Genomic DNA, 21,910 nt, shown 5'->3' on the forward strand with positions numbered 1-21,910 from the left:
TTTTTTTGTGGCTGACGTGCCTAAGCTGTATTTCTCTACATATCAAAATGTATTTTTTGTCACAACAATATGAAACTTGGAACAAGATCTCTCAAATGCAGTTTTCTAGGCTTCAGTCCTGCAAACTGATGAGTGCCTCCTGTGATTTTGCTGAATGTGTTCATCCTATACTTAAATATTTGCAGGCACTTCAGTCGATCAGGCCTTTGGCTCTCATATACCTGTTTGGTTTTTTATTTAACTTTTTTCTCCTTGATATTTAAGAATAAAAACCAAAGCAGAATGATTTGGATGTATAAAATCAAGTGCTGCTTCTCTTTTGGCTTTATTTATAGACCTATTAATTGCTTAGAAGTGATCTTAAGTGGTTCTCTGGGTTCAGTCATTAAACTGATTAGTCATACTTTTTTATAATGTAATTCTCATACTTTACTTTCTATAGGAATAAACATTATTGTACTACAAAGATAAAATATTGGCATTTTCAGACATATCGCCTGACAAAGATAAAACACTCAGGCACTCATGGAGCCAATCCTGCACATCGTTGTAGAAATTCAGGGTCAGATGCAGCTCAGCAAACTTTTTGGTTGTTTTTGTTGGGGGTTGCCAAATCCCGTCGCCCGAGAGAGGTGAGGCTGCAGCGGCTCCCTGTGCCCGGGACCAGCCAGCAGCGATGCTCAGCAGCTCGCGCCGCGCATACGTACAAGCGTACGTGGCTGGCCACGGCCGCGTAGAGCAACAGACGGAGAGCAACAGCGGTCGCAAACAGAAAACAGCCCCAACAGCCTCATCCTGTTAGTGGAAAGCATGTGTCCGTACATAAATGTGGACCCTCGTCCGGTTGCCACCACTCAAGACCCCCCACACGCGCCGGTCTCTCCAGTTGCTGCTGCCGCGGGCACCTGCGTCCCTTGGGCTTACGGTCCCACCCCAGCGGTGGCACTTACGCCTCTGTACGCACACGTGCACGCAGAATACGGAGCCCCTCACCCAGGAAAGTGGTCAGAGGTGGAGTTTAATGAGAAAACGGGACACCCTTTGGTGGTCAGGCTAGAGAACGGTACTGACCACCCACTGCTGATATGGAGCCGGGCCCTCTTGTCCCCTTACCCGTCCATTTTCCCACCTTTATTCCTCCCCAATCCACCTTGATTTAATCTAAGTGCAATCATGACATCAATATTCTTTCTGATTAGCATGGGAAGGTGTGTTTTCTGGTGTCTCTCAGGTGCAGCGGTTTTGACACCGGGATTCATCCAAAGGCTGTTCTGATGGTACACGTCCACGTATCCCCCCTTGCTGACTAAGCGTTAAGAGAGATTTCTGTAGATGCTGTGTGCCTCTGAGGCTATACTGGAGCTGATAGAGAATACGTGCATGAAAAGTATCAACTGGTAGTTAGCAGGCAATAAACTAAGCTTCCAAAAAAAGGGTTGGTTTTGTTTTGTTGGGGTTTTTTTTCCAAAAAATCTGAAGACTACAGAAACAATGCTTTAGTTGTAGGTAACGCAACCAATCGTAACTATAATTTGTCTTTTAAAATCTTCAGAATACAACTAAGCTTACCTCATGAGTAAGTATCCTTGAAAAGCAGTCTTTGAAACACAGAGGATCTTTGAAATGGTGGATGGCAACTCAAACCTGTAAAAAATGCCCATGGATCTCACCAATAGCTATTCTGAAATGTGTAAGCTTAAAACCAAAAGGCACAAGTAACATATTATTCCAAAATCCACCAGCAAATTCTAGTAAACATTGAATTGATTTTCCTTTTTTTCTCCTTTTTGCAGCTGCTAGTCTGATTCGAACTGTTTATTCACAGGATGAAAGAGATGTTTTTAAGCATTCTCAACAGTTCCAAGTGATTGATGTAAATTTAAAAAAAGCTACACTGATTTAAAGAGAGTTGCTAGGAAACATGCAGTTTGAAGATGAAATCTCCCACTGAGCTTGTCTTTGGCTGTACAATAGAAAGTATGTTATACGGTATCCTGAGTTACAGATTATATGGATAAACTGTTAAATTTTTATGTATATAAATACATCTGTTATGAACTTATTGAATACACATGATTCATTCCCATGTCCTCATTTACTGATGAATAACAAGGTATTACTAAGTTCAAGAAAATGTAAAAATCAGATAGAAAATGCCAAGAGTGTGATAAAGATTTTCATATAATCTTGTTTCATTTTCTGAAATATCAAATGAATTTTTTCTTAGAAATGGATCTATTTAAGATTTAATTTCAAGATGATCTGAGCAGTCTGTTCTTTTCTTCTATGATCTTGGAACAAAATTGAAACTCCAAAAGATAACAGCAATTATACACTTAATTTTACTGGAGAAGTGAACAGGTTTTATCCCTTGAAAGTTGGCCAAAGTAACCGGAAAATCCTCATTATTGTACAAAAGAATGCCCGGTTTTAATAATGGATATTTGTTTGTATTCACAGCTGATTTTTTTTCATGCTGGTTTTAGAGCCTTGGGAGTGTTTGGTTATCTTGGAGTCAAAGTGAAACTAATTAGGCTTTAAGACACAAACAGAAGCTACCTGTAAGTATAGGAAAAGAGTAGTATGCTGTTCTGCGTGATGCTCGGTGCTTGGCAGGAGGTTTATTGATTTTTGTTTGCTGAAATTTTTTACCAGGCAATCTTTAAGCAGCAAAGCCCTTACAGCGTGCTTTCAGAAAAGTGTGAATAATGCCTGTGAGTTACAGTAGCAGTTAGTGATCTTTTTCTTATTTATTACCTTAGAAGAAAGAACAGCCAGTTGCTGATAGAGCAAATGGTGTGAACAGGGACTTGGAGGACTGGCTGCCTGACCCTTTGCTGCTGACATGATGATTAAAGACAGTGTTTAAGTACCGCTAAGCGACACTTCATTATCTGAAGGTATTTCAAAACAAAAGCGTTTTGCAGTTCAATGACTCAAGAAAAGTAACCAAACTGTATTCATAAGTAATAGTAAAGCTGAGTTGTTGAACTTACCACAAATTAGAAGATGCCTAACCTTCCTAAAAAAATATGTTTATAATAGCAATAGTAAATGACTGTTTGCTACAGAGTCGTTGATTAAGTGCAAGATGAGATGGATGTGTGACCACTGTAAAACCCTTGTAGGGAAAAGAATTAGTGTTGATTCATAATGAATCTGTGGATGCAAATAAGAAAAAGAAGACATCTCATTAGTTGCGTGAACTATCTGACAAAATAACAGAAAGCCAAAACAAAGAGTGAAAAAAATGAAAATGGGAAGGATGATGTAGCAGGCAAGCAAAGAAAAGGCCCATAGGGCTTCTTAATTGCCTAACAAAAGAGCAAAAGTGCCTACTGAGCAACTGACTGAAGAAGTTACTGATTCTCGAGGTCTGAATTCTTTGATGTGTAAATATAAAGGAAACAGGAGAGTTAAATTCACAGTGTGATTAACTACCAGCGTGTTGTCCTACTTGAAAAAATGGTGCATTAGAAAATTGCCACGGAAAACAGACATCTTGTAACAGTAAGGTTGCCATTCAGATCCCTGATACCTTCTGTATCTTATAAAAATCTTCTGCAAATATATTTGATTTTTCTAATATATTTGATTTTTTGGTTTCTTGTTATAGGCGCTATGTTTTCTTGCTTTGTAGAATAGGTGCTATTGCTTTCAAGTGCAAAAGGCATGTCTCAAAACACGTCTAAAGAAGGAATTCATTGTCTTTTTGGCGCTTGATTCTTGGAGAGAAGTCACAGCTTCCAAAGAAGGGGGCAGGTAGGGGAGAGAAAGGGTAACTCTGAGCCAGAGTATATTGCAGATCATCAGTGTGCCAGGACGTTAGTTCTTTTAAGCTTATTGACATGAGAGTTTAAGTGGAAAAGAAGGCACGAAGAGTAAATTCATAAGTATGTGTAAAAGAATGGAAGTTTTACATTGCACTCTGAAGTTAAGGTTTCCCATTGAAACTTGGGCCAAGCCCTGTAACAACCTGGAGTCCTCATCACCTCCAAGACATTGGTTCTTCTTGTTTCCAAGTCAATGTTTATTAAGGAAAAATACAGAGCTGGTTGAATTGTCCACTAGTGATAGAATCACTTATTAATTTAGCCTGTCTAAATGTATTAATGAACTGATCCTGTTTGGTTTTTTTTAATTTATTTATTTAACACTTGTATTTTTGAGTAGTTGGGGCCAGGGGGGCGGATTAGACTGCTCTTTGCTCCAACTTTGTGGTTCTTTGTTATTTTATTGCGTGTTGTCCTTAAAAGTGTAAATTCTGTTCAGGAAGAGTATCTTATTTATGGGCCATCAAATTGATGGGCTTCTTAGCTGGCTTTCATTCATGTGAAATGGAGAGAGTAGCTATGTTTTTTAAATAGGATGATGTGGAAAATACTAGAAGCACAACTGTTGGTGACAGACTGTTTGGGCCAGCGGGCAGTATTGGGGGCAGTGGCTTTGAACTTCCATTTCCACTTGAACAAATCTGGCAAAACCAAAGAGTATAATTATAGAAATCAAAGATGAGCAAAAGGAAATGAAGTGTTTCTACAAGCCTTTGTGAAGGGTACTAAAGCCATATTTGGACTCTTGAGAGATAGCCAGCTAACATCTAAAATCTTCTGTAGATGCAGCAGTGCTGTAATAGCAGGGCTGGCTTGGAAGTTTACTTACAGTAATCCTGGACCACTGTAATGAGATAAATCTGTGCAGTGGCAAGGAACTTGACTGTCATCACCTTTCTAGTAATAGAAAAGGCAAGGAAACGCTAGTGGCTAAGGTATTGGTTTCAGAAGTAAATAAAGGTGTTGTGGGTAAAAGTTGAGGAGCCAGACTTTGGAATAAGATGTAGCGCCCTTTCTAATGGCACTGTCTAACCTAGAATGCCAAAACTTGTTGAAGGACCACAAAATTAAATTGCAAAGACCAAAAGAATAGACAAGGGCAAAGGGTGATACAATGAATAATATGCAATGTACATCATTATTTTTGTTAAATTCAGAAGTTTCTTGGTAATTCTAAATATTGAGCAACTAATAAGATTTATGAGGAGTTAGTTATCATAGCAAAAACGCAAACTCTTTTAAGAAAATCAAGATAACGAGCAATTAGATGCTTACTAAAATTACTAAAAGAGCCTGAAGTAAAAACAAATACAAAACACTGATTAGGTTGAAGTATTGTGGGGCTTCTAAAAGGCTTTGATTATAACTTGCCACTGTGTTAATTTACTAGTGAATTATTGCAATTATATACATTCATGTTTTGAAAAAGAGTGGAGAACCAGAGATTTCTTCTAGATCGTTGTATCTATTTATAGTCTAATCTGGACGGAATCTCTACCAATTCTGAAACTTGAATGTGAATAATTATCATAATACGCCAGGAAGTGAGAATTGTAACAAGCATCTTGATTTACCTCTCCTAGCTAAGTGTACCGAGCCAGAGCTCCTAAACGCTTTCCTTTGCCCCCTCTCTGCCCGTTCAGCACTTGGGGTCCCTGAGAGGAGCCCTGAGCCGGTGTCGGGGGCTGATGCAGCGATCACGCTGCTCCCATGCTGACAGCCTCGGCAAGGGAGGTTCAGGGAAGATCTTGCCGTGGTAAATGTTGAGATTTACTGTCAGAGGTGACAGCTAATCCTCATGCTCCTCCGTCTACCTAAATCTCCATCTCCTTTGCTTTCCCTCTCTGCCTTTCGTTCTGACTGCCCTTTTGGGTTGGTTTATTGCTTCCATCCTCCCACACATCACTTACATGTCCCACATGACATCCTTCCCCTCTGTAATGCTGAGTTCCGTGTCTTTGCTTCCTCTTCACGCCGTTAACATCCCCCACTGTTGCTCTGCTTTCCCTTGTCTATTCCCACCCCTTCTTGATTTCAAATCTAGTAGATTATGTAGCCTATTTGCACTGCTGTTGATCTTACGATCTTCATTCAACTGACTTCCGTTACCTGCTGTTCGTAATTTCTTTTTGTGTCTGCATTATGAATGCTTTATGTCCTTGCAAAATGATGATGTCATCTACATGTTTGGATTAAGTAGGGAAGTGATGGAAAACACTGGCTATTTTCATAGCTGTAAAACAAGTGTCTTTTTCTCCTTAATGAAGGCCAAAGTGTGCAGTGAAGACCTGAAGAAAGCCACACAGAATATGGAAGAAAATGTAGACGTTTTCCTGTAGTGCGTTTTGAGAGATTAAAAAAGCCTTACAACTGGGTAGTATAGAGAGGCAGGTCTAACCTTGTGTCCTGGGAACACCTCTCATCCTAATGAAGCTTCACAAGACACTGCAAGCCTCCTGAAGCATTCTGGGAGGTCCCTGTGTTCAAAATTGAATGTGCTTCCTATTCAGCAGCCAATGTCCCAGTTTTCCCCCACCTCCTTTGGGAGGATTGCACTCCAGACAGCTCACCACAAGGAGTTCTCTTGAATCTAGCAAGGCAAAGACCCTGTAGTGGTGACTGGCTCTTTTGGGAAACTGAACAGTCAAAAGGGACCTAAATCTGTTAGTGAGCATTAGATAGTAATTAAACTTGACACAGTTGCAGTTAAATGCCTGCTTATTTTATTACATATTTTAAAAATGTCTTACTCGTTTGCTAAAATTATGATGCTTTGTTGTGAGAAAAGGATAGTGTACTGTGCAGACTAAAAGGAGTACGTCCAGGCATGCAGTCACTCTCTGCTTTTACAGGGCAGAAAAGTGAGTCGTACTAACGACTGTTGTTCAGGAATGATTTTTACTTAGGCGACAACGTCCTTCTCTGCGAAGAAAAAAAGGTTGAGAGCTGTAAAGCAAAAGAGGCAGTAGGTAATGCCGCCTGAGCGCTGCAGCCCACAGTGCTGCCTCGGGCACGAGTGCTGCTGCCTCAAATACGCCTGGACTTCTCCTTGGGCAGCTGGGTGGTAACGTCGTGTACAGCCACACCACTTCAGACATACAGACGATAACCCGTATGCTGTCTCATCTCATAGCAGGCAGTTCTGCCAAAATTCAGCAGAGCGATGTGGAACAGCCTCGCTTCTTGTCCACAAGCTGAGATAAATCAGGAGGGATGGATGTGCTATATATACAGAACCCACTCAGCTGAAAAAAGTGAGAGCAAGGAAAGGATTTTAATCCTGGTGGGGTGTGTATTTTTGTATCTGAGTAAAATGAGGTATTTATAACATTTACTGACACAATTTTTATTTGCCGTAATTTGAACCAGCATTCAAACCATTTTTTCCTGAGCCAACAGAAAGGAATTTTTGGAGAGCTAGAGGACAAGGTAACTTTCCAAAATCAAACCTGGATACTGCAAAAGAGAGGGAGGAGGGATCTTCTGTCTGCAGCGGTGCCTGTAATGTCAGAGAGACAACACAGGTTTACTCTTAACAGTTTCATCTATCAATATATTTGAACAGTTATTATCACCATGAGTTACTGTGTAATTACCGTTGCTCCCAACAGAGCTCCTGTTTCATTGCTGTTTAATTATGTGTATTATTTCAGCGCAACTATGCAATTTAACTCATGTCACTTGGAAATAAATGTTCCAGGCAAGGCAGTGTCATAACACAAGAAGCTTCATAGCCGGGATATGGTTGCTGGAAAAGTATACAAAGTCATTTGTTGATGTAGCCAACCACTGTCTTTTGGAGGAATCATATAGACATAGTAGTTCATACCTTGGTCATTTAAGGTAGATGCCTGAAATAGTTGTGAATATCCTTTGTGTACAGAGTCTGAAGAAACTTTAGTGCCAACAGAAGTGGGAGGGTAAAGATGTTTAGTAAATTCTTCCCCTTGGATCCAGCTACAGTAAGCGTATGCATTTGTTGCCAACATAAGAGCCTTTTTCCAGGGAATATTTCTAAATAAATCTCAGTTCTGGGGATCACTGTTGTATGTGTTTTGCTGAGCACTGTTTTCATGTAACAGCTATCATTTTAGGGTCATGGCAACTAATACAGTTTTGACCTGTTTGTTAAGGAGAAATACGAAGTGCAACAGCTGCTATAATTTCTGAGCCAAAAAGATTCTCTTGTGTTATTTCTTGCCATTTTCCTACACTATGAGTTTAATAAAACACCCCTCTTCTAAGGAAAGTTCGCTATTGTAGACATGTTCAGATAAACACCTTCTTAGTGTTATTCTGAGGAGGAGGGGATAAGTGTGAGGCGCCAGTGACCAAGACGTGTTCCTAGCCACCTCAAGGAGAGACATCGGACACGCACACCGAGACACGCGTCTCCGGCGGCAGCTCAGACCAGAAGCTCTCTGTGAATCAGAGCAGCATTAATCCCACGCTTACTTAGGGAGTCAGGTATGTTTGTACATGTGCTTTGAAATTCAAAACGGCCCGTTTCTTGGTGTTGAAGGTGAGAAACAGGGCCGTTTCAGAACAAGTTCTAAAACATTTGGATTTTGGAAGAAGAGAACAATTTAGTAAAAATTTTGACCTGGAAAGAGCAAGAGTCCCGGTAAAAGGTAGAAACCGCTATTGGAGTCATGGGTACTTGGCAAGGGAAGCTGAAAAACAGTAGCATCGAGATTACATTTTGCAAAAAGTGACAATGCCGTATTAGCACGCAACATGTTCTAGGATGCATGTTACTGAAGGGTATTCAGGTATGTATAAGCATATTTTATAATGAAATAGTAACAAAATTAATATACTGAGAGGAATGGATGATATTGGCACGTGCCTGAGATACAACAATATTCTGTCAGTGATAAGCTGCAAGCCTTGCTTTGTGTGAGGGTCGTAACTTAACCAGTGCTACAGCAGAACCCATCAAGAGAAGAAGTATGAACAAGATGCGATAGATGTAAAGGATGCATTTATATATTCATGGCAAGAAATCCATTAAACAAAACAGAAAATTGCACACTGCAAGCATGATGGCACATTGCCTTAAAGAAATAGATAACAGCCACCAGCCAGAAACAAAAAGCTAGCAAAATATTCTGATTGAAAGAAGTAAAAAATGTTACAGAAGAAAAGTATTCTGAAAAATGGTTTCTAAAATCTTAGAATATTCAAAAGAAGCTGCATATTTCTTCTTTAGCTCGGTTTTAGTATATATAGAGGCAGAGTTTCTCGCAGAAGGAAAAGAGGAAACTTCAAATACGACATTGCAATAAAGATCATATTCAACATTTAAAAGGAAACTCATAAAAATTAATACCGCCTTTCCAGAGGATCATGAATTGTATGTTAAAAGTTTAAAAGGAATGATATGCTGGACAAAATAAATGAATCCTGAAAGAGATTAATGTACTTCAGTTTCACTGTAATTTTCTTTTACAGACTTTGAAATCATTAATCGCAATGTAGTATTTACTGAGATGAAGGAGGATAGAATCTGGACTTTCCTTATTTTATTGCAAGCTATGTAATATTTTAATATTTCTAATAATGTGAAGTGTTCACAGAGAGAGGATCTGGTTTAGGAAGTTTTGGTTTAGGAAGATGAGTCTAAAAGAGGATGTTCAGTATTAACATTTGCTGTATTACTTACTATCACGGGAAAATCTGACTGCTCTTAAACAGTGTGCTCTCTGAATAAAAGAGATCATTAATTTGATCCAGCAAATTTGACAATGCATTTATTATTCAAAAGACTCTATCCTATATTAACTCTTAAGTATTCAGTTTAGACCGATAATCTGGCAAGTGAAATGTAATATGAGATAAAGCCTGATGTCAGAATTATTCACTCCTTTTTCTTTCTCTGTAATCAGGTATTTTTAGTACTCTGAATGGTGGTATTGCAAGGCACAATTCCTTTTGAGATAATCGCTGAACACAAGATAACCATGTGGTTCCTCATCTATCATCTTATTACACCCTGTTTCGTCTTCAGCCTGACAGGTAAGATGACCTCCCATGTTAATTCATTTAAGTAACTGTTGTCAGTTTAATGCATTTCAAGGTCAATTATGCTGTTTGTATGGGTTTAATTTATTTGTGCAGATACAATGAGTTACTAAATGTGAATGATGAAACTGTAAGGAAGCATACTTACTAGAATGGACACCATAATTAAAAGCTTGAAAAAAGACAGATCTGGACTTTAAAATTGGTTTTGTCTATTCTAATTTGGTATATGGAATTAATTCTTTCTCTAGATTATAAAAAAATGTATCTACTGTCTGTTTGTGCACTGGTGGTCAACACGATTAGAAGAACGGAAGTATGCCCATAAGAAGAGACACTACACACAAAATTCTGTAATATAGACACCATCTAAAATTCATAAAATTCATAAAATTCCACCAGCACAATATAGTGGTAGTTTTCATAATACAGTGGGGCAATGTTGCATATACTGACTTTAATTTTAAATTACAAATTGTAAAACATTTCATAAGTAGAGATGGGGTCATAAATATTAGAACATTCAGGAGTAATATTTCTAACATCTGAAATTACGGAGGCATTTGCAACTGAAGTTTTGGCTCATTTTAAGAGATAGAAGGAGCTCTTTGGAAAGTTAAAATTCAGGATTAAAATCTAGTTTCTGTTCCAACTGTTCCAAACAACTTTGAGATTTTTAAAGCTTGTTTCAGACTTCCATGCCAATTTAAATGAATGCTGGTTTTTAGTTGCTGTGATGAATTGGATTGCCAGCATAAGTAGAGCTCTTCTCAAGAAAGAAAACATTTTGCTTACATACAGACTGCATGAACTGAGATCAGAAAATGTGAAAAGCAGAATAATTAAATTGTGCATACATGAAATATTGACTGAGGTTTGAAAAGTGCAAATATTGTGTACTAATGTTTCGGTTATTTTCAGGGTAGGCTTTAGATCCTTCCCTACTTTGAGGGGAAAGTTACTCATAAAACTAGTTCTACTGCATTTCATGAAGCATTCTTGTGTTTTGGGGAGTTCTTTGTGTACTTAATGAGTTCGTAATTGAAGTGAGCTGTTCATAGGCTTGCTTAATCTGGCCTACCATTTCAGGCATTGCCTCAATTTCACTACCTTGAGACTATATTGTTTGTATTATTGAGTGAAAAAATCTGATTAATACTGTGATGTAAGCTCATTGGCTTTAAGAAATTACTCCATAGCTCCCAGGAGTCCTTTCTGGTTTAGTGAGAACAGTATTTTATTCTATGGAGGATTTGAACATTGTTCTTTACCCCACGTCTGAGTTTGCTGGAGGATATACTGATGCCTAATAAAAATCAAGACCTTTAAAATGTTGTGATCTCATGCTTACAATGTATTTATTATGTGTTTCAAGGGCCTTTTCTTTGTTAAGATATGAGGGTTGCTGATAGCACCAGAGTTAAAACTTAAAACTCACCATTTTAATTCGACACTGGGCTTTTCCTGGGAGGGGGGTGGAAGAAGGCTGTCAACTGCCATCAGTAATATTATGCAAGTGCTGGACATTGGTTGATAAAAAATTTGAGTCAATCACTGAGAACAAATGTTCAGTTAATTTCCTGACAGGCAGGACCAGATGATTAATGCTACTACTTGTGTATTATGCACATTGCAGTTGTACCCAGAAGCCAGAAATCTTGGCACCAGAATGCACCTCCTGGCAGGTGCCGTGGGATGACATGGGGAGATTGTGTGCTATGAAGGTCATGAGTAAGTGACATAGGAAGAACAAAGATGGCTATGGTGACATTCCATACAGTTTGAGTATGCGTTGATGTATTCATGGCAATGTTCTTTTGATCTCTCCTTTGACTGTACTTGGCTGTGGTAGATTCCTGCAAGAAGAATAGGAGCCATTTGGTGTGAAGGGTTTCAAACAGGGGCAGGTTCCAATAGTGCTGTTACCAGTTCAGAGAAAGTTCCTAACTTATCTTCTGGTATGGAATAAATACTTGCTTGCATTTTTCATCAAAAGCCAAAGATAAGACCTACCTCCACCTCTAAAGATATGGCACCATCCTCCAGTGTGGAAGATTTGTAGTCTTATATAATCAGAGGGCGTTCGCTATTTCTGGTGTATTATTGCAAGGCTGAGTAGCGTGCACACTCTCTGCTCTTGGACCTGCTGTACTTTGCATAAATAATTAAATATCCATTTGAGTTGAGAGAAAGTCTGCTTCTGTCATCTAGGGTTTATGACACCCATCTGGATTATGTAAATCTGATGTTGCAGTCTTTGCTCTGCCCCAGCACTTGAATCTTGCTGGAGGGTTTCTCGTTTCAAATGAGTGCTAGAGCTGCTGGCAGTTAGTCTTAGCAAATTTTCCTTTTCAGTGTATTTCTTGGCAATGAAAATGTCATGGTATCCAGAAAATACATAGCTGCAGTAACCAAGATAAAATATAAGGGGTTGCTTGGGAGTGTGCATGGTGTGGTTAAAAAGTGAAAGATAGATACTGTAGAGAAAGAAGGAGCACAATTAGAATGATCAGGTCAAGTTCTAGGAGGTGTTCTTTCACACACGATACTATCAAGGGGAATGCTGGCAATGGCAACAATAATGGAGAATGTGGGAATCGGGGACAGTTTTTGAGTAAAGATCATGAGTTCTCATTTCAGTAACAAGACACACCAAGCACCAGAGCGAAGAGACAAGCTAGCTGGGAGCAGATGTTGAAAGCAGAATATTAAAGAAGTTGCTTTAGCAGTTTTTAACAAAACACGGGGTTTCTTTGGAATTGTATTTGGCTCACCTTGCCCCCTGTGGTGCTGGACCCACAGTTCTAGGTCGTTCTGCCCTGTAAGTTGCCTTTGGGCAAACCAATCCGTGACCCTGGAGCCACCAGTCAAGGTTTTTGCAACCCATGGCTCCTAAACAGACCTACGATATTAACTGCTCTGGAGCCAGGAAGCTGATAGCTTCCAGGGTCAATGTCCTTTGACATGTCTCACCATATGGTCTGTCCCAAGTTCAAAGATATCAGCAAAAAAACCTGAAAATATTCAGAATTCATGCATTTGATTGAGAATTGAGAGCTTTCAGACTTACCAGCTAGAAGTATTTGGGAAACAAGGAGCTAGGAAGCTGAAAATCTGAAGCTACACTGACTTGAGATGTTCAGAATTTGGCCTGAAAGGGTGACAGGTATTCTGTCACTCTATAAGCTAACTGTTTTTACCTGTTTTCAAATTGATCTTTTTCCTGCTGCAGGAAATTTAAAAATATTTTTTTCCCAAACTGAAATACATATTTTTTAGAAATTTGGAGTTTTTCTTGGAATAAAACCCCCGACTTTTAGCCAGTTCCGTTTTGTGGTAATCAAAGGCAGACGCTGAGAATTGTTACAATGACTGGCCATTTCCCATCAGTGGGGAATGCACACTTGACTGAAGGGAAGCAAATATTACATGAATCAGTGCATTGGAAGTTTAGGCAGAGATCGTCTTCTGCAATAAGACAGGAGCAATATTTATTTTCCAGGTAAATTAGTGATTGAAATGTAGTCTTGCAGATATAAATTGATGAAAAAGCCATAAGTAATTTGGTCTTTCACTTACTGATAGAACGGACAGTTATAATAAGGGTTGTTTTTCTGAGTGCACTTTGAGCAGTGTAAGGCAAATGAGAGCAGCAAATCACTCCTCAGGGAACATTGTGATGATTGTCAGTCTGCTGCCAAAAAAGTTGTTTCATGCCTGTTACTGGTAATATTTGACTCTTCTTCTCTTTCCCCTGACATCTGGGCTCTCTCCAACATAGTTCTAAGTTGCCTTTGACTCCCCATTAAATTCATATCCTATTGCTAAGTCTCAATTCTAAACTTTTCTTTCATCTAGTACATCCCATATAAATCAATGAACCAAAGTGTATCTTCACTTGGGATACTAACCTTGAACCAAAAGAATTAAGTCTTTCAGCAATAGGCTTGTTTTGTTTCTTCCTCCAAAAGACTAATTAAAAGCTGCAAAGGCCCTATATTTTATTGTGCTTAATGAATACTTGATTATATTTGGCTAAAAGAGGAAACCACAGCAAAAAATATTACTGTGTTCCACCAATATTTTATTTCTGATGAAACCGCTCTACTTTTTACCTTGGGATTTCATAGTTCAGAGCCAGGCAGTACCTGAGTTAGGGTCAGATCAGGCCTCAAAAGGCAGCTGAATTTCTGAGTACGTTGCTGGTGTTTCATACACACTTGGAAGGCTTGTGTGGGGAGATTGTGCAGAGTAACTACTGCACTTTACCTTCATCCCTAATTTGCTGAGCACTGGCTTTCCTGTGAGATCAACATGTTAGGCTCTTAAGTCACTTTTGAAGTAACACTTAGGTTTTTAAGGAAGAATCACCTAAATGATTTAAGTAACTAATAGGCAAATGTGAGTATGTTTAAAAGTACTATAATTGGTATTGGCTGGCGTTCCTCTTGGCAGTCTGAGAAGACAAGCAAGCTGTACCCTGTCATTCTTAGGCTTAAGTGGAGAAACTTGCTCTGCCAAGGGTTGGAACCTTTCATCCTTGAAACTTGCTGTAAAGGAGAAACTACATAATTAACGACGCGGCTCTTCAAGGACTTCACTGGCACATATGCGATAGGGGTAATTATCCCGCTCTTTTCAGTCCAGAAAAGTAGAGGCAGACTTCCCAAAGACAGTCTAACCCTTTCGTATAATATGAAGTGGGACTGCTTGAGTGGTCACTTTTTCTGTTTGACTGATGACTGGTTCTTGGAAACTGATGTCCCTTTAGCATCTTGCTGGCTTCCACTGGTACCTCTTCTCCGTCAGGATGACGGAATCTTCTTTATAGACCGCGAAATGCTACATCATGACTTTTGTGGATGTCCTGGTTTCAGCTGGGATGGAGTTAATTTTCTTCCTAGTAGCTGGTATGGTGTTATGTTTTGGATTTAGTATGAGAAGAATGTTGATAACACACTGATGTTTTCAGTTATTGCTAAGTAGCGTTTATACTCAGTCAAAGGAATTTTCAGCTCCTCTTGCCCAGCCAGCAGGAAGGCTGGAGGGACACAAGAAGTTGGGAGGGGACACAGCCAGGACAGCTGACCCAAACTGGCCAGAGGGGTATTCCATACCATGTGACATTATGTCCAGTATATAAACTGGGGGGAGTTGGCCGGGGGTGGGGACAGATTGCTGCTCGGGGACTGGCTGAACATCGGTCAGCAGGTGGTGAGCCATTGCATTGTGCATCACTTGTCTATCTTGGGATTTTCTCTGGAACAGTAGGTTCAAAAATACATGTTATGAACTGAGGGCCAGAATCTACATTATTTAAAGCTTTTTATCACAACATATGGCATTATTCACAATTGCTAAAGAGAGATGTGTGTTTTCTTCTAAAATACAAAGTGGATGAATATACTTAATACCTGTTTACCTTGTCTGCCATGTCCCTGCTTGGATCTTAGAAGACCATTTCAGGCTACTGCAGAGTGTCTGGCATTTGTAAATAAGTAATCATAATGTGTTTTGTGATTGTAATGCTCAGAAACCTGGAAGTGCCTTGTTTACTTTCCTGCGAGCCCAGTAGAGATAATTTGGCTCATTCCCAGACCATCTTGTTTCTGACCATGAGTTTGTCAGACACTAGTAGGCCCTCATTTCTGTGACATATTGAAAACAGTACGAGATCTACTTCTAAATATCAAATGGTTTCTAGGCTTGCGATGACGATACGGATCCTGACGACTTAGTGCTAGGTAAGATAATGAATGAGCCCATGGCTCTTCTGTTCAGCATCCATTAGCATTCCAGGTTAATCTAGCCATGTGCTGTGTCAACAGATCTTTGTCCCTCTCTCGTGAAAATATGTAACAGGATACAACACTGTCAGGTAGATCAATACCGATGAGAGTGATACCAAGTGACTGTCTCCAGCAGCCACTTATGGCAATGTTAAATGCCAGGGAAATAGAAAGGTGTACAGGAAGCAGGAACAGAAAGAGAAGGAGGAGGCTCATTAGAAAAATAAAGATGCTAATTAAAATAATTTTATCTCAGTGCGCAGCAGGAGTGATGGGTTCTTAAGGTTTTCCCCCTGGTTTAGCTTCTTTCTGACATTGACCTTTGGAAGACTTTTCGCTGTGATTTGCTATCGATACTCACATCACAATTTGTAGTGTTTTTAGAATCAAGTTGATTCTTATCCAGCAGAAGACTTGAACATGTGCGTAACATTGCACTTACACATAAGCTTGTTGATTTGGATCAACTTACGTGCTTAAATTTTGTGATGGATCAGGTTCCTGAAAGAATGAGAGGCCTTTAATGAACTTAAATAAGCACTTTCAATGCTGTCTTATTATTATTTGCTTTAAGCAAACAGTATTACCATTTTACCTTTGCTAAAGATGAAGTTAAAGAGCTTAATATTTCCAGCGGAAGCTCTTGTAGCCATGCCTTACTAAAAGTGTTACCATCTTTCATTGAAAATATATTTTCATTGAAAATATATCTTCATTACAGTGGAACTATTAGGCATTTATCCATCAAAAAAGTACTGCCAACCTTCTTACAATTATCTTCAAAACGAATTGTTTTATGCAGACGTTCTGAGAGGAAAATTTATACAGTTTTGCCTTTTCTTTTTTAAAGCAAAATGTTAAGTTGTTTGTTAAGTATGCAGTCTGTAGGTCTTAAAGAGCATTCAAATCTTTCTCCCTTTATTTTTCAGCACTCCCTTCTAGTATATGGAGGTTTGATCTTCTGGTCTTGGAGCTTTGGATTTTTTTACTATGGGGTTGAATGCATGTGCAGCAGTGTTTGCAGGATTAGGGCCTTAGGATACATCCACTGTAGTTTCTGAACATATGGATTCATAGGCATATATAGCCCCACATGTTTTACTGCCAGCCCTTCACTGTATTTCAGTAATAGCCATCATCATTTCCTCTCTTAGTTTCTTTTGCATATGGTACCTTACACACCGACGTTTTTCTCTTTGACACATGCAAGCAAGTTGTTCTTCCTGACTAAAACACTTTTTTAATGGTGCTGGATCTGGGAGCCCTTTGAGAAGCCCAAGTGCCCTAAGTACTGGTTAAGGGAAAACTTGCTCCTTTTGTTTAATCAGCTGTTTCCCTTACTAATATTCAATTACTTCTCTGTTTTTTTGTGGTTTGAGGATTTAGTGAGATTAAAGACACTTTAGAACAAATAAGGAAAATATACAAATAGACATCCATTAAAAATCTCTTGCACGTGATTCACAATATGTGAAGGATTCGACTGAAGTGACTTGATCTTACATTTGACTTCCCATTTAACCTACTTTCCCAATGAATTGCCACATAACTATATATCCTCCATTTCTGGTGAATCACTTGAAATATATAACTTTCTAAAAAATGGTGTGGTAACACCGTATATCAGCCATGACAGTTTTGTTCTGAAACCAAATGTGGGTCACTTTTGTACATTCTAGAAAGAAAAAGCATTAATAACTTTGTAAATAAGGAAAAAGCTACAAGATTATTTTTACTCTTAGGTAAAGAACATTCCACACCTCCTGCATGAAATATAAATTATAACTACCCTATAAGCCAACATGGAAACATATACCATTTAAAGAATGTAGAAAATGAAGGTGTACTTGCAATCTCTCTCAGTATATCAAATTAGAAAGTGAGAGTAAATGTTAATTTATAACATTTTTGCTTTTTCTCATACTAGCCATATGAAGGTAGAGTGATGCACAAGTGTCCTAACATGGTTTAGTGACCTGTCTTTGAGAGACACTTGAACAAATCATTATAAAAGACAGTAAAATTACAGTATACTATTTCCTTTGGGAATTTTCTCTTTTTCTTCTACTGTTCTGTATTTGGGTTAGATAAAGAATTGATTATGCAAAATGTGAGAATAAGTATATAGAAAAGACAGGTAGCAGTCTGTACAAATAATTCAATTAGATAAATTGTAAGAATGATCCATTTCAGGTTCCTTACAAAATAACATCTCACATCAGGTATAAAGTAACTCCCTGTGTACTTGTGGCAACTGTCCATGAGCAGAAGAAAATAAATATATTTGAATTACGGTGGTTGTTAAATGTTAACTGTGAAGTAATGTGTAATTATTAGTAGCTGCATCTACCAGGAAATAGGGTGGTCTCTTTTTCCCTTTTCCAAATTTTCTGCCACACGATACAAAGTCCCGATTAAGATCATCAGCTCTTCCCTTCTTAGTGCACGTTCCCTGCCTGTGTGGTACGTATCAGCCTTTACGATTCCCGGTGCTGAAAGTAGCAACAGAAGTCAGAGGAAATGTACTGCACTGGGTTTGCTGTGCTGCAACTTGCTCCTTTAACCTGGTGTCCTGGAAAACAATGCACCAGTGGCCAGTTGTCACCTCATCGGTGCCGATCCAGGAAATTCCTAACTCTCTGAAGCTATCCAAGTGTAGAACTTGATAGAAAAAAAAGATGATCATGATTGAACCTAGAAAGAGTCATTAAAAATTGGTAGTGGTGGTGATGAGTCTAGACTCCTTTAAACAAAGTACTACAACATGAGTAACATGCCTTACTTCAGCCACGATGTACCAGCTGCCTGGGGTTACCATTTTCTCAGCTCTATTATAAAACAGAAAATTGCTGAACTCATGAGCTGTCTTCTGTTTCACACATACCCATTCATCATATCTAATGTCATATTTAATCTGAGTGCTAAACTCTGCTTCTTAAATGGATTTAGGAAAGCTCTCCAGACTTTACAGTCCCATGAAGGCAGATACCCAAGGAGACAGTAGTTTTACCCCCAGGAACTTCATAGATTAAACCTACATTTTGTGATTTACTGTTTATAGATCCAAATGCAGTATCTGTGCCAGCAGTAAATGGTATGGAGAGGTATTGCATAAAAAAAAAAGTTTGGAAAGTTTGGAAAAGGAGCTGATGAGTCATCTGGTATGGTGGAAATTATGTTCCTATATATCTTGATAAAATCACTATTTCAATGCATTTCTGCATAACGTTCATGGACAAAAACATATATTTCTATGACGTCCACTAGAGGATGTTAAAATTTGGCTAAGAAGGAACAGGTACACTGTTTGTTATCTTTGGACATGTGAGGATGTAAGGACAATAGTATCTCTTCGTGCTTGACCTTCTTTGTGTTCTCTGGGTGTCTGAGCCCTGCAGAACAAGTAAGAAGCAGAAAGTGGAGTTGCACTTCTGGTGCTGCAGTGGAGTGAAACAATAATTTCTTTAGGGCAAAGACTGTTTTCTTAGTACTGCCTGACCATGTGCTCCCTGACCTTCCACAGAGGTTTCTAGGTGCTGCTGCAAAACAAGTAAAACCAAGTGTATAATAATAGGTCCCTCATCAGTTGTGGGAGTGGGCTGTGCCATCACCGTACCCCCGCTCGTGAATCATAACACTTGAGGAAACGGGAGATAAATTGCTGATAGCGTTCCTGTTGTTGCTAATGATGGTGTTACAGCTACCTCAGAAGGTTCAGCTCCAGGAGTAGGCTTTGGTTCTGGGGTCAGGGCCAGGAGTAGGCTTTGGCTAGTGGGCTCCGCTGAGAGGCTCCAGGTCATGTTGCACAGATACAGTCAGATAAATCCAGACTCTCTTACGGGAAGATTCATTACAGTTTATTTTAACCATCTAAAGATTGGGTATGGGATACAGGTTTCATCTTTCTCTGTGGCTGGTGAAGAAAGAATGGGATATCTGAATTACCTGCTGGAAATGCTTGTCTGACCCTCTAAAGAAAGCCTATGTGACTAGTTTGGACAATATCCCGAAGTTTTAAAATTATTTGAGATAAATCGTATACTTATGTCAAGAGTCTTACTTCAAATTTATTACAGTACACAAGAAAGTACACACAGTAGAAAGAAAGAGGAAAGGAGGAGTTAGTATTCTTGTCATAACTTCATTTATTGAACTTTATCTCCTCTGTGTCATCTCATTAAGGTTTGAGATACTGGAGTGCTGCAAACCCAGATTATCTGTAAGAAAAGCCTTTAAAAGCATTTTATGTTCCATGATTTGCCACACATAAAACAACCCCTAAAAACATATGTGATATGTGCAATCTGTAGCTAAGGATGAGTAAAACAAAAGTAAACAATTAGATTTTATTTCATTTTCTGTATTGGAAAAAATAAGCACAAGAACTGCTGTTTTATCCTATGAACTAAAAAAATTGACAATAGTCTTTAATAAACTACATATTTTTAACTTCCCTTTCTGGTTGTGTTCACACACAGAGCAGTTCCCATAATTATAAGCAGCTTTACTTCATGACATTATCCTTAATCTATGAGTAAAATCGATTTTCAAAATGAATTAGATGCATGTAAGGACGGAATTAGCTGATAATAAAACAAATTGACTTGCCTGAAAGTGATTTGGATGACTGGTGTCAAAAGAAGCAAACTAATCCTGCTCTCTCTTGACAGAGGAATTTTTTGCTCAGCACTCTAACCCACTGAAATTGATTGTGTGAGTTCAATGTTTTATATTGTCTATGGTAGTAACAGGTTGGCGTAGCTGGTTATTACTATGTGAAATGTAAATATCGATGTTTAAAGACTTCATTGCACATGAAGCGCAAGATGAGTGGTTGTATGCAAATACTCTTGGTGCAATTTTTTCTTCATTATTTCTTACCCAAGAGGCCAGTAAAATACCAGATGAAACTCAGATCTAATACGAGAACTTTTCGTTAAAATAACAAATTCAATTAAAAAGTCCAAATGTTGAAGATCTTTAGATATTAAAATTTAGATGTTTAAAAGAGAAATCTTTTAATTGTAAGCACTGTTAGACATTGGAATAAATTTGCTAAAAGAAATTGTGAAGTCTTACTTATTGGAGGGTTTGTAGAATCAGTCAAAAAGACACCTTTTGAGATGATTTGATATGGTAGATCTGGTAGGATATACTGAGATCAGGGAGGGAGAAATATCAGGTAATCAGTCACCCTTTTTTAGTGATTTTTACAATTAAAAAAGACCCAGCAGGTCATTTGCTGTGTTTAAAAGGATTAAAATTCATGTACTTGGGAAGATCAAAAGTGAAAAAATGGAGGGCATGTTGCCCTGAATATTAGGAGTATGTATGTCTTGCGTCCAGATAAGCTGGGACCCAGACATGAAAAGTCTAGATAATTAGAAGTTTGACAAAAATGTGGTAATAATGTCAAACCAAGAAATTGCAGCTGATAAAGAATTTTCTGAACAACTAATACAATCAGCCAGATATTAAAACACAGAGTATTTCTTCAGAACAGGGTTTTTCAAACACTGTTTAACAGGACTGAGTGGGAAATAAGTTGGAAAGAAAGAAGCAGCTGAGCTCTGTGCGTGTATGTTCATGTGCAGGTGAGCCCTGCTCACCCTTTTCTGGATGGTGAGAATTTCCTCCACTTTTCCCCTAAGACTGTCCACACTTTTGCCAAAAAGTCATACCTGTATGATGATGTCTACACTGGACAGTATTTTCCTGGCACCTCATTTATACCACATGAAGTCTCCTTTTTTTCTGTTTCATTTCCTCTGGTTCCCTCCACAGTTGTACCCCAAGCGGTTTTCTAGTTACGCCATCTCCTTTCCCTAGATACATCTATTTCTTATCATCACAATAATGTCAAAGCAGCCCATGATCACTTCGCCAGTCCCACAAAATAGCCATAGACCTAACACCTGCATCCTCCCTTTTTCACAGTGTCCCAAGCTTCATCCCTGGGATGCTCGTACCACATATCTTCTCCACATCTCAGGCTCCTGATCCTCAAATCCCAAACTGACCAAGTGACCATACTCTCCCCACCCCTACTCGACCTTCGTCCTGTCTGCAGCCAGCCTATACAAAGGGCAGATGACGGGACCCTCTAGTATCATGAACCAAATGAATCATTTCCCTAAATGTGTTTTTAAGTGAAGACCTGAAAGCTAAGCTGGAAGGTTGCATGGTTAATTTAGGGTATTTTTAAAGTACAATAACTGCATTTGGTTTTGACGAATCAGTCCCCTCCCTTCTACCAATGTTATG

General features: G+C 38.8%; 1 protein-coding gene across 1 annotated transcript in view; it reads left to right on the forward strand.

The window, feature by feature from the left end:
- Nucleotides 1-21,910, forward strand: part of CNTN1 (contactin 1) — a 255,513-nt gene that overhangs the window by 149,712 nt on the left and 83,891 nt on the right. Inside the window, exon 3 of the mRNA XM_030014181.2 lies at nucleotides 9,722-9,851. Within this exon, the coding sequence (XP_029870041.1) occupies nucleotides 9,740-9,851 (112 nt within the window). The 5' untranslated portion in view covers nucleotides 9,722-9,739. The remainder of the gene's footprint in view (nucleotides 1-9,721; nucleotides 9,852-21,910) is intronic.

The sequence above is a fragment of the Aquila chrysaetos genome, chromosome 5, assembly GCF_900496995.4.
Source record: "Aquila chrysaetos chrysaetos chromosome 5, bAquChr1.4, whole genome shotgun sequence".
In the NCBI taxonomy this organism is placed as follows: domain Eukaryota; kingdom Metazoa; phylum Chordata; class Aves; order Accipitriformes; family Accipitridae; genus Aquila; species Aquila chrysaetos.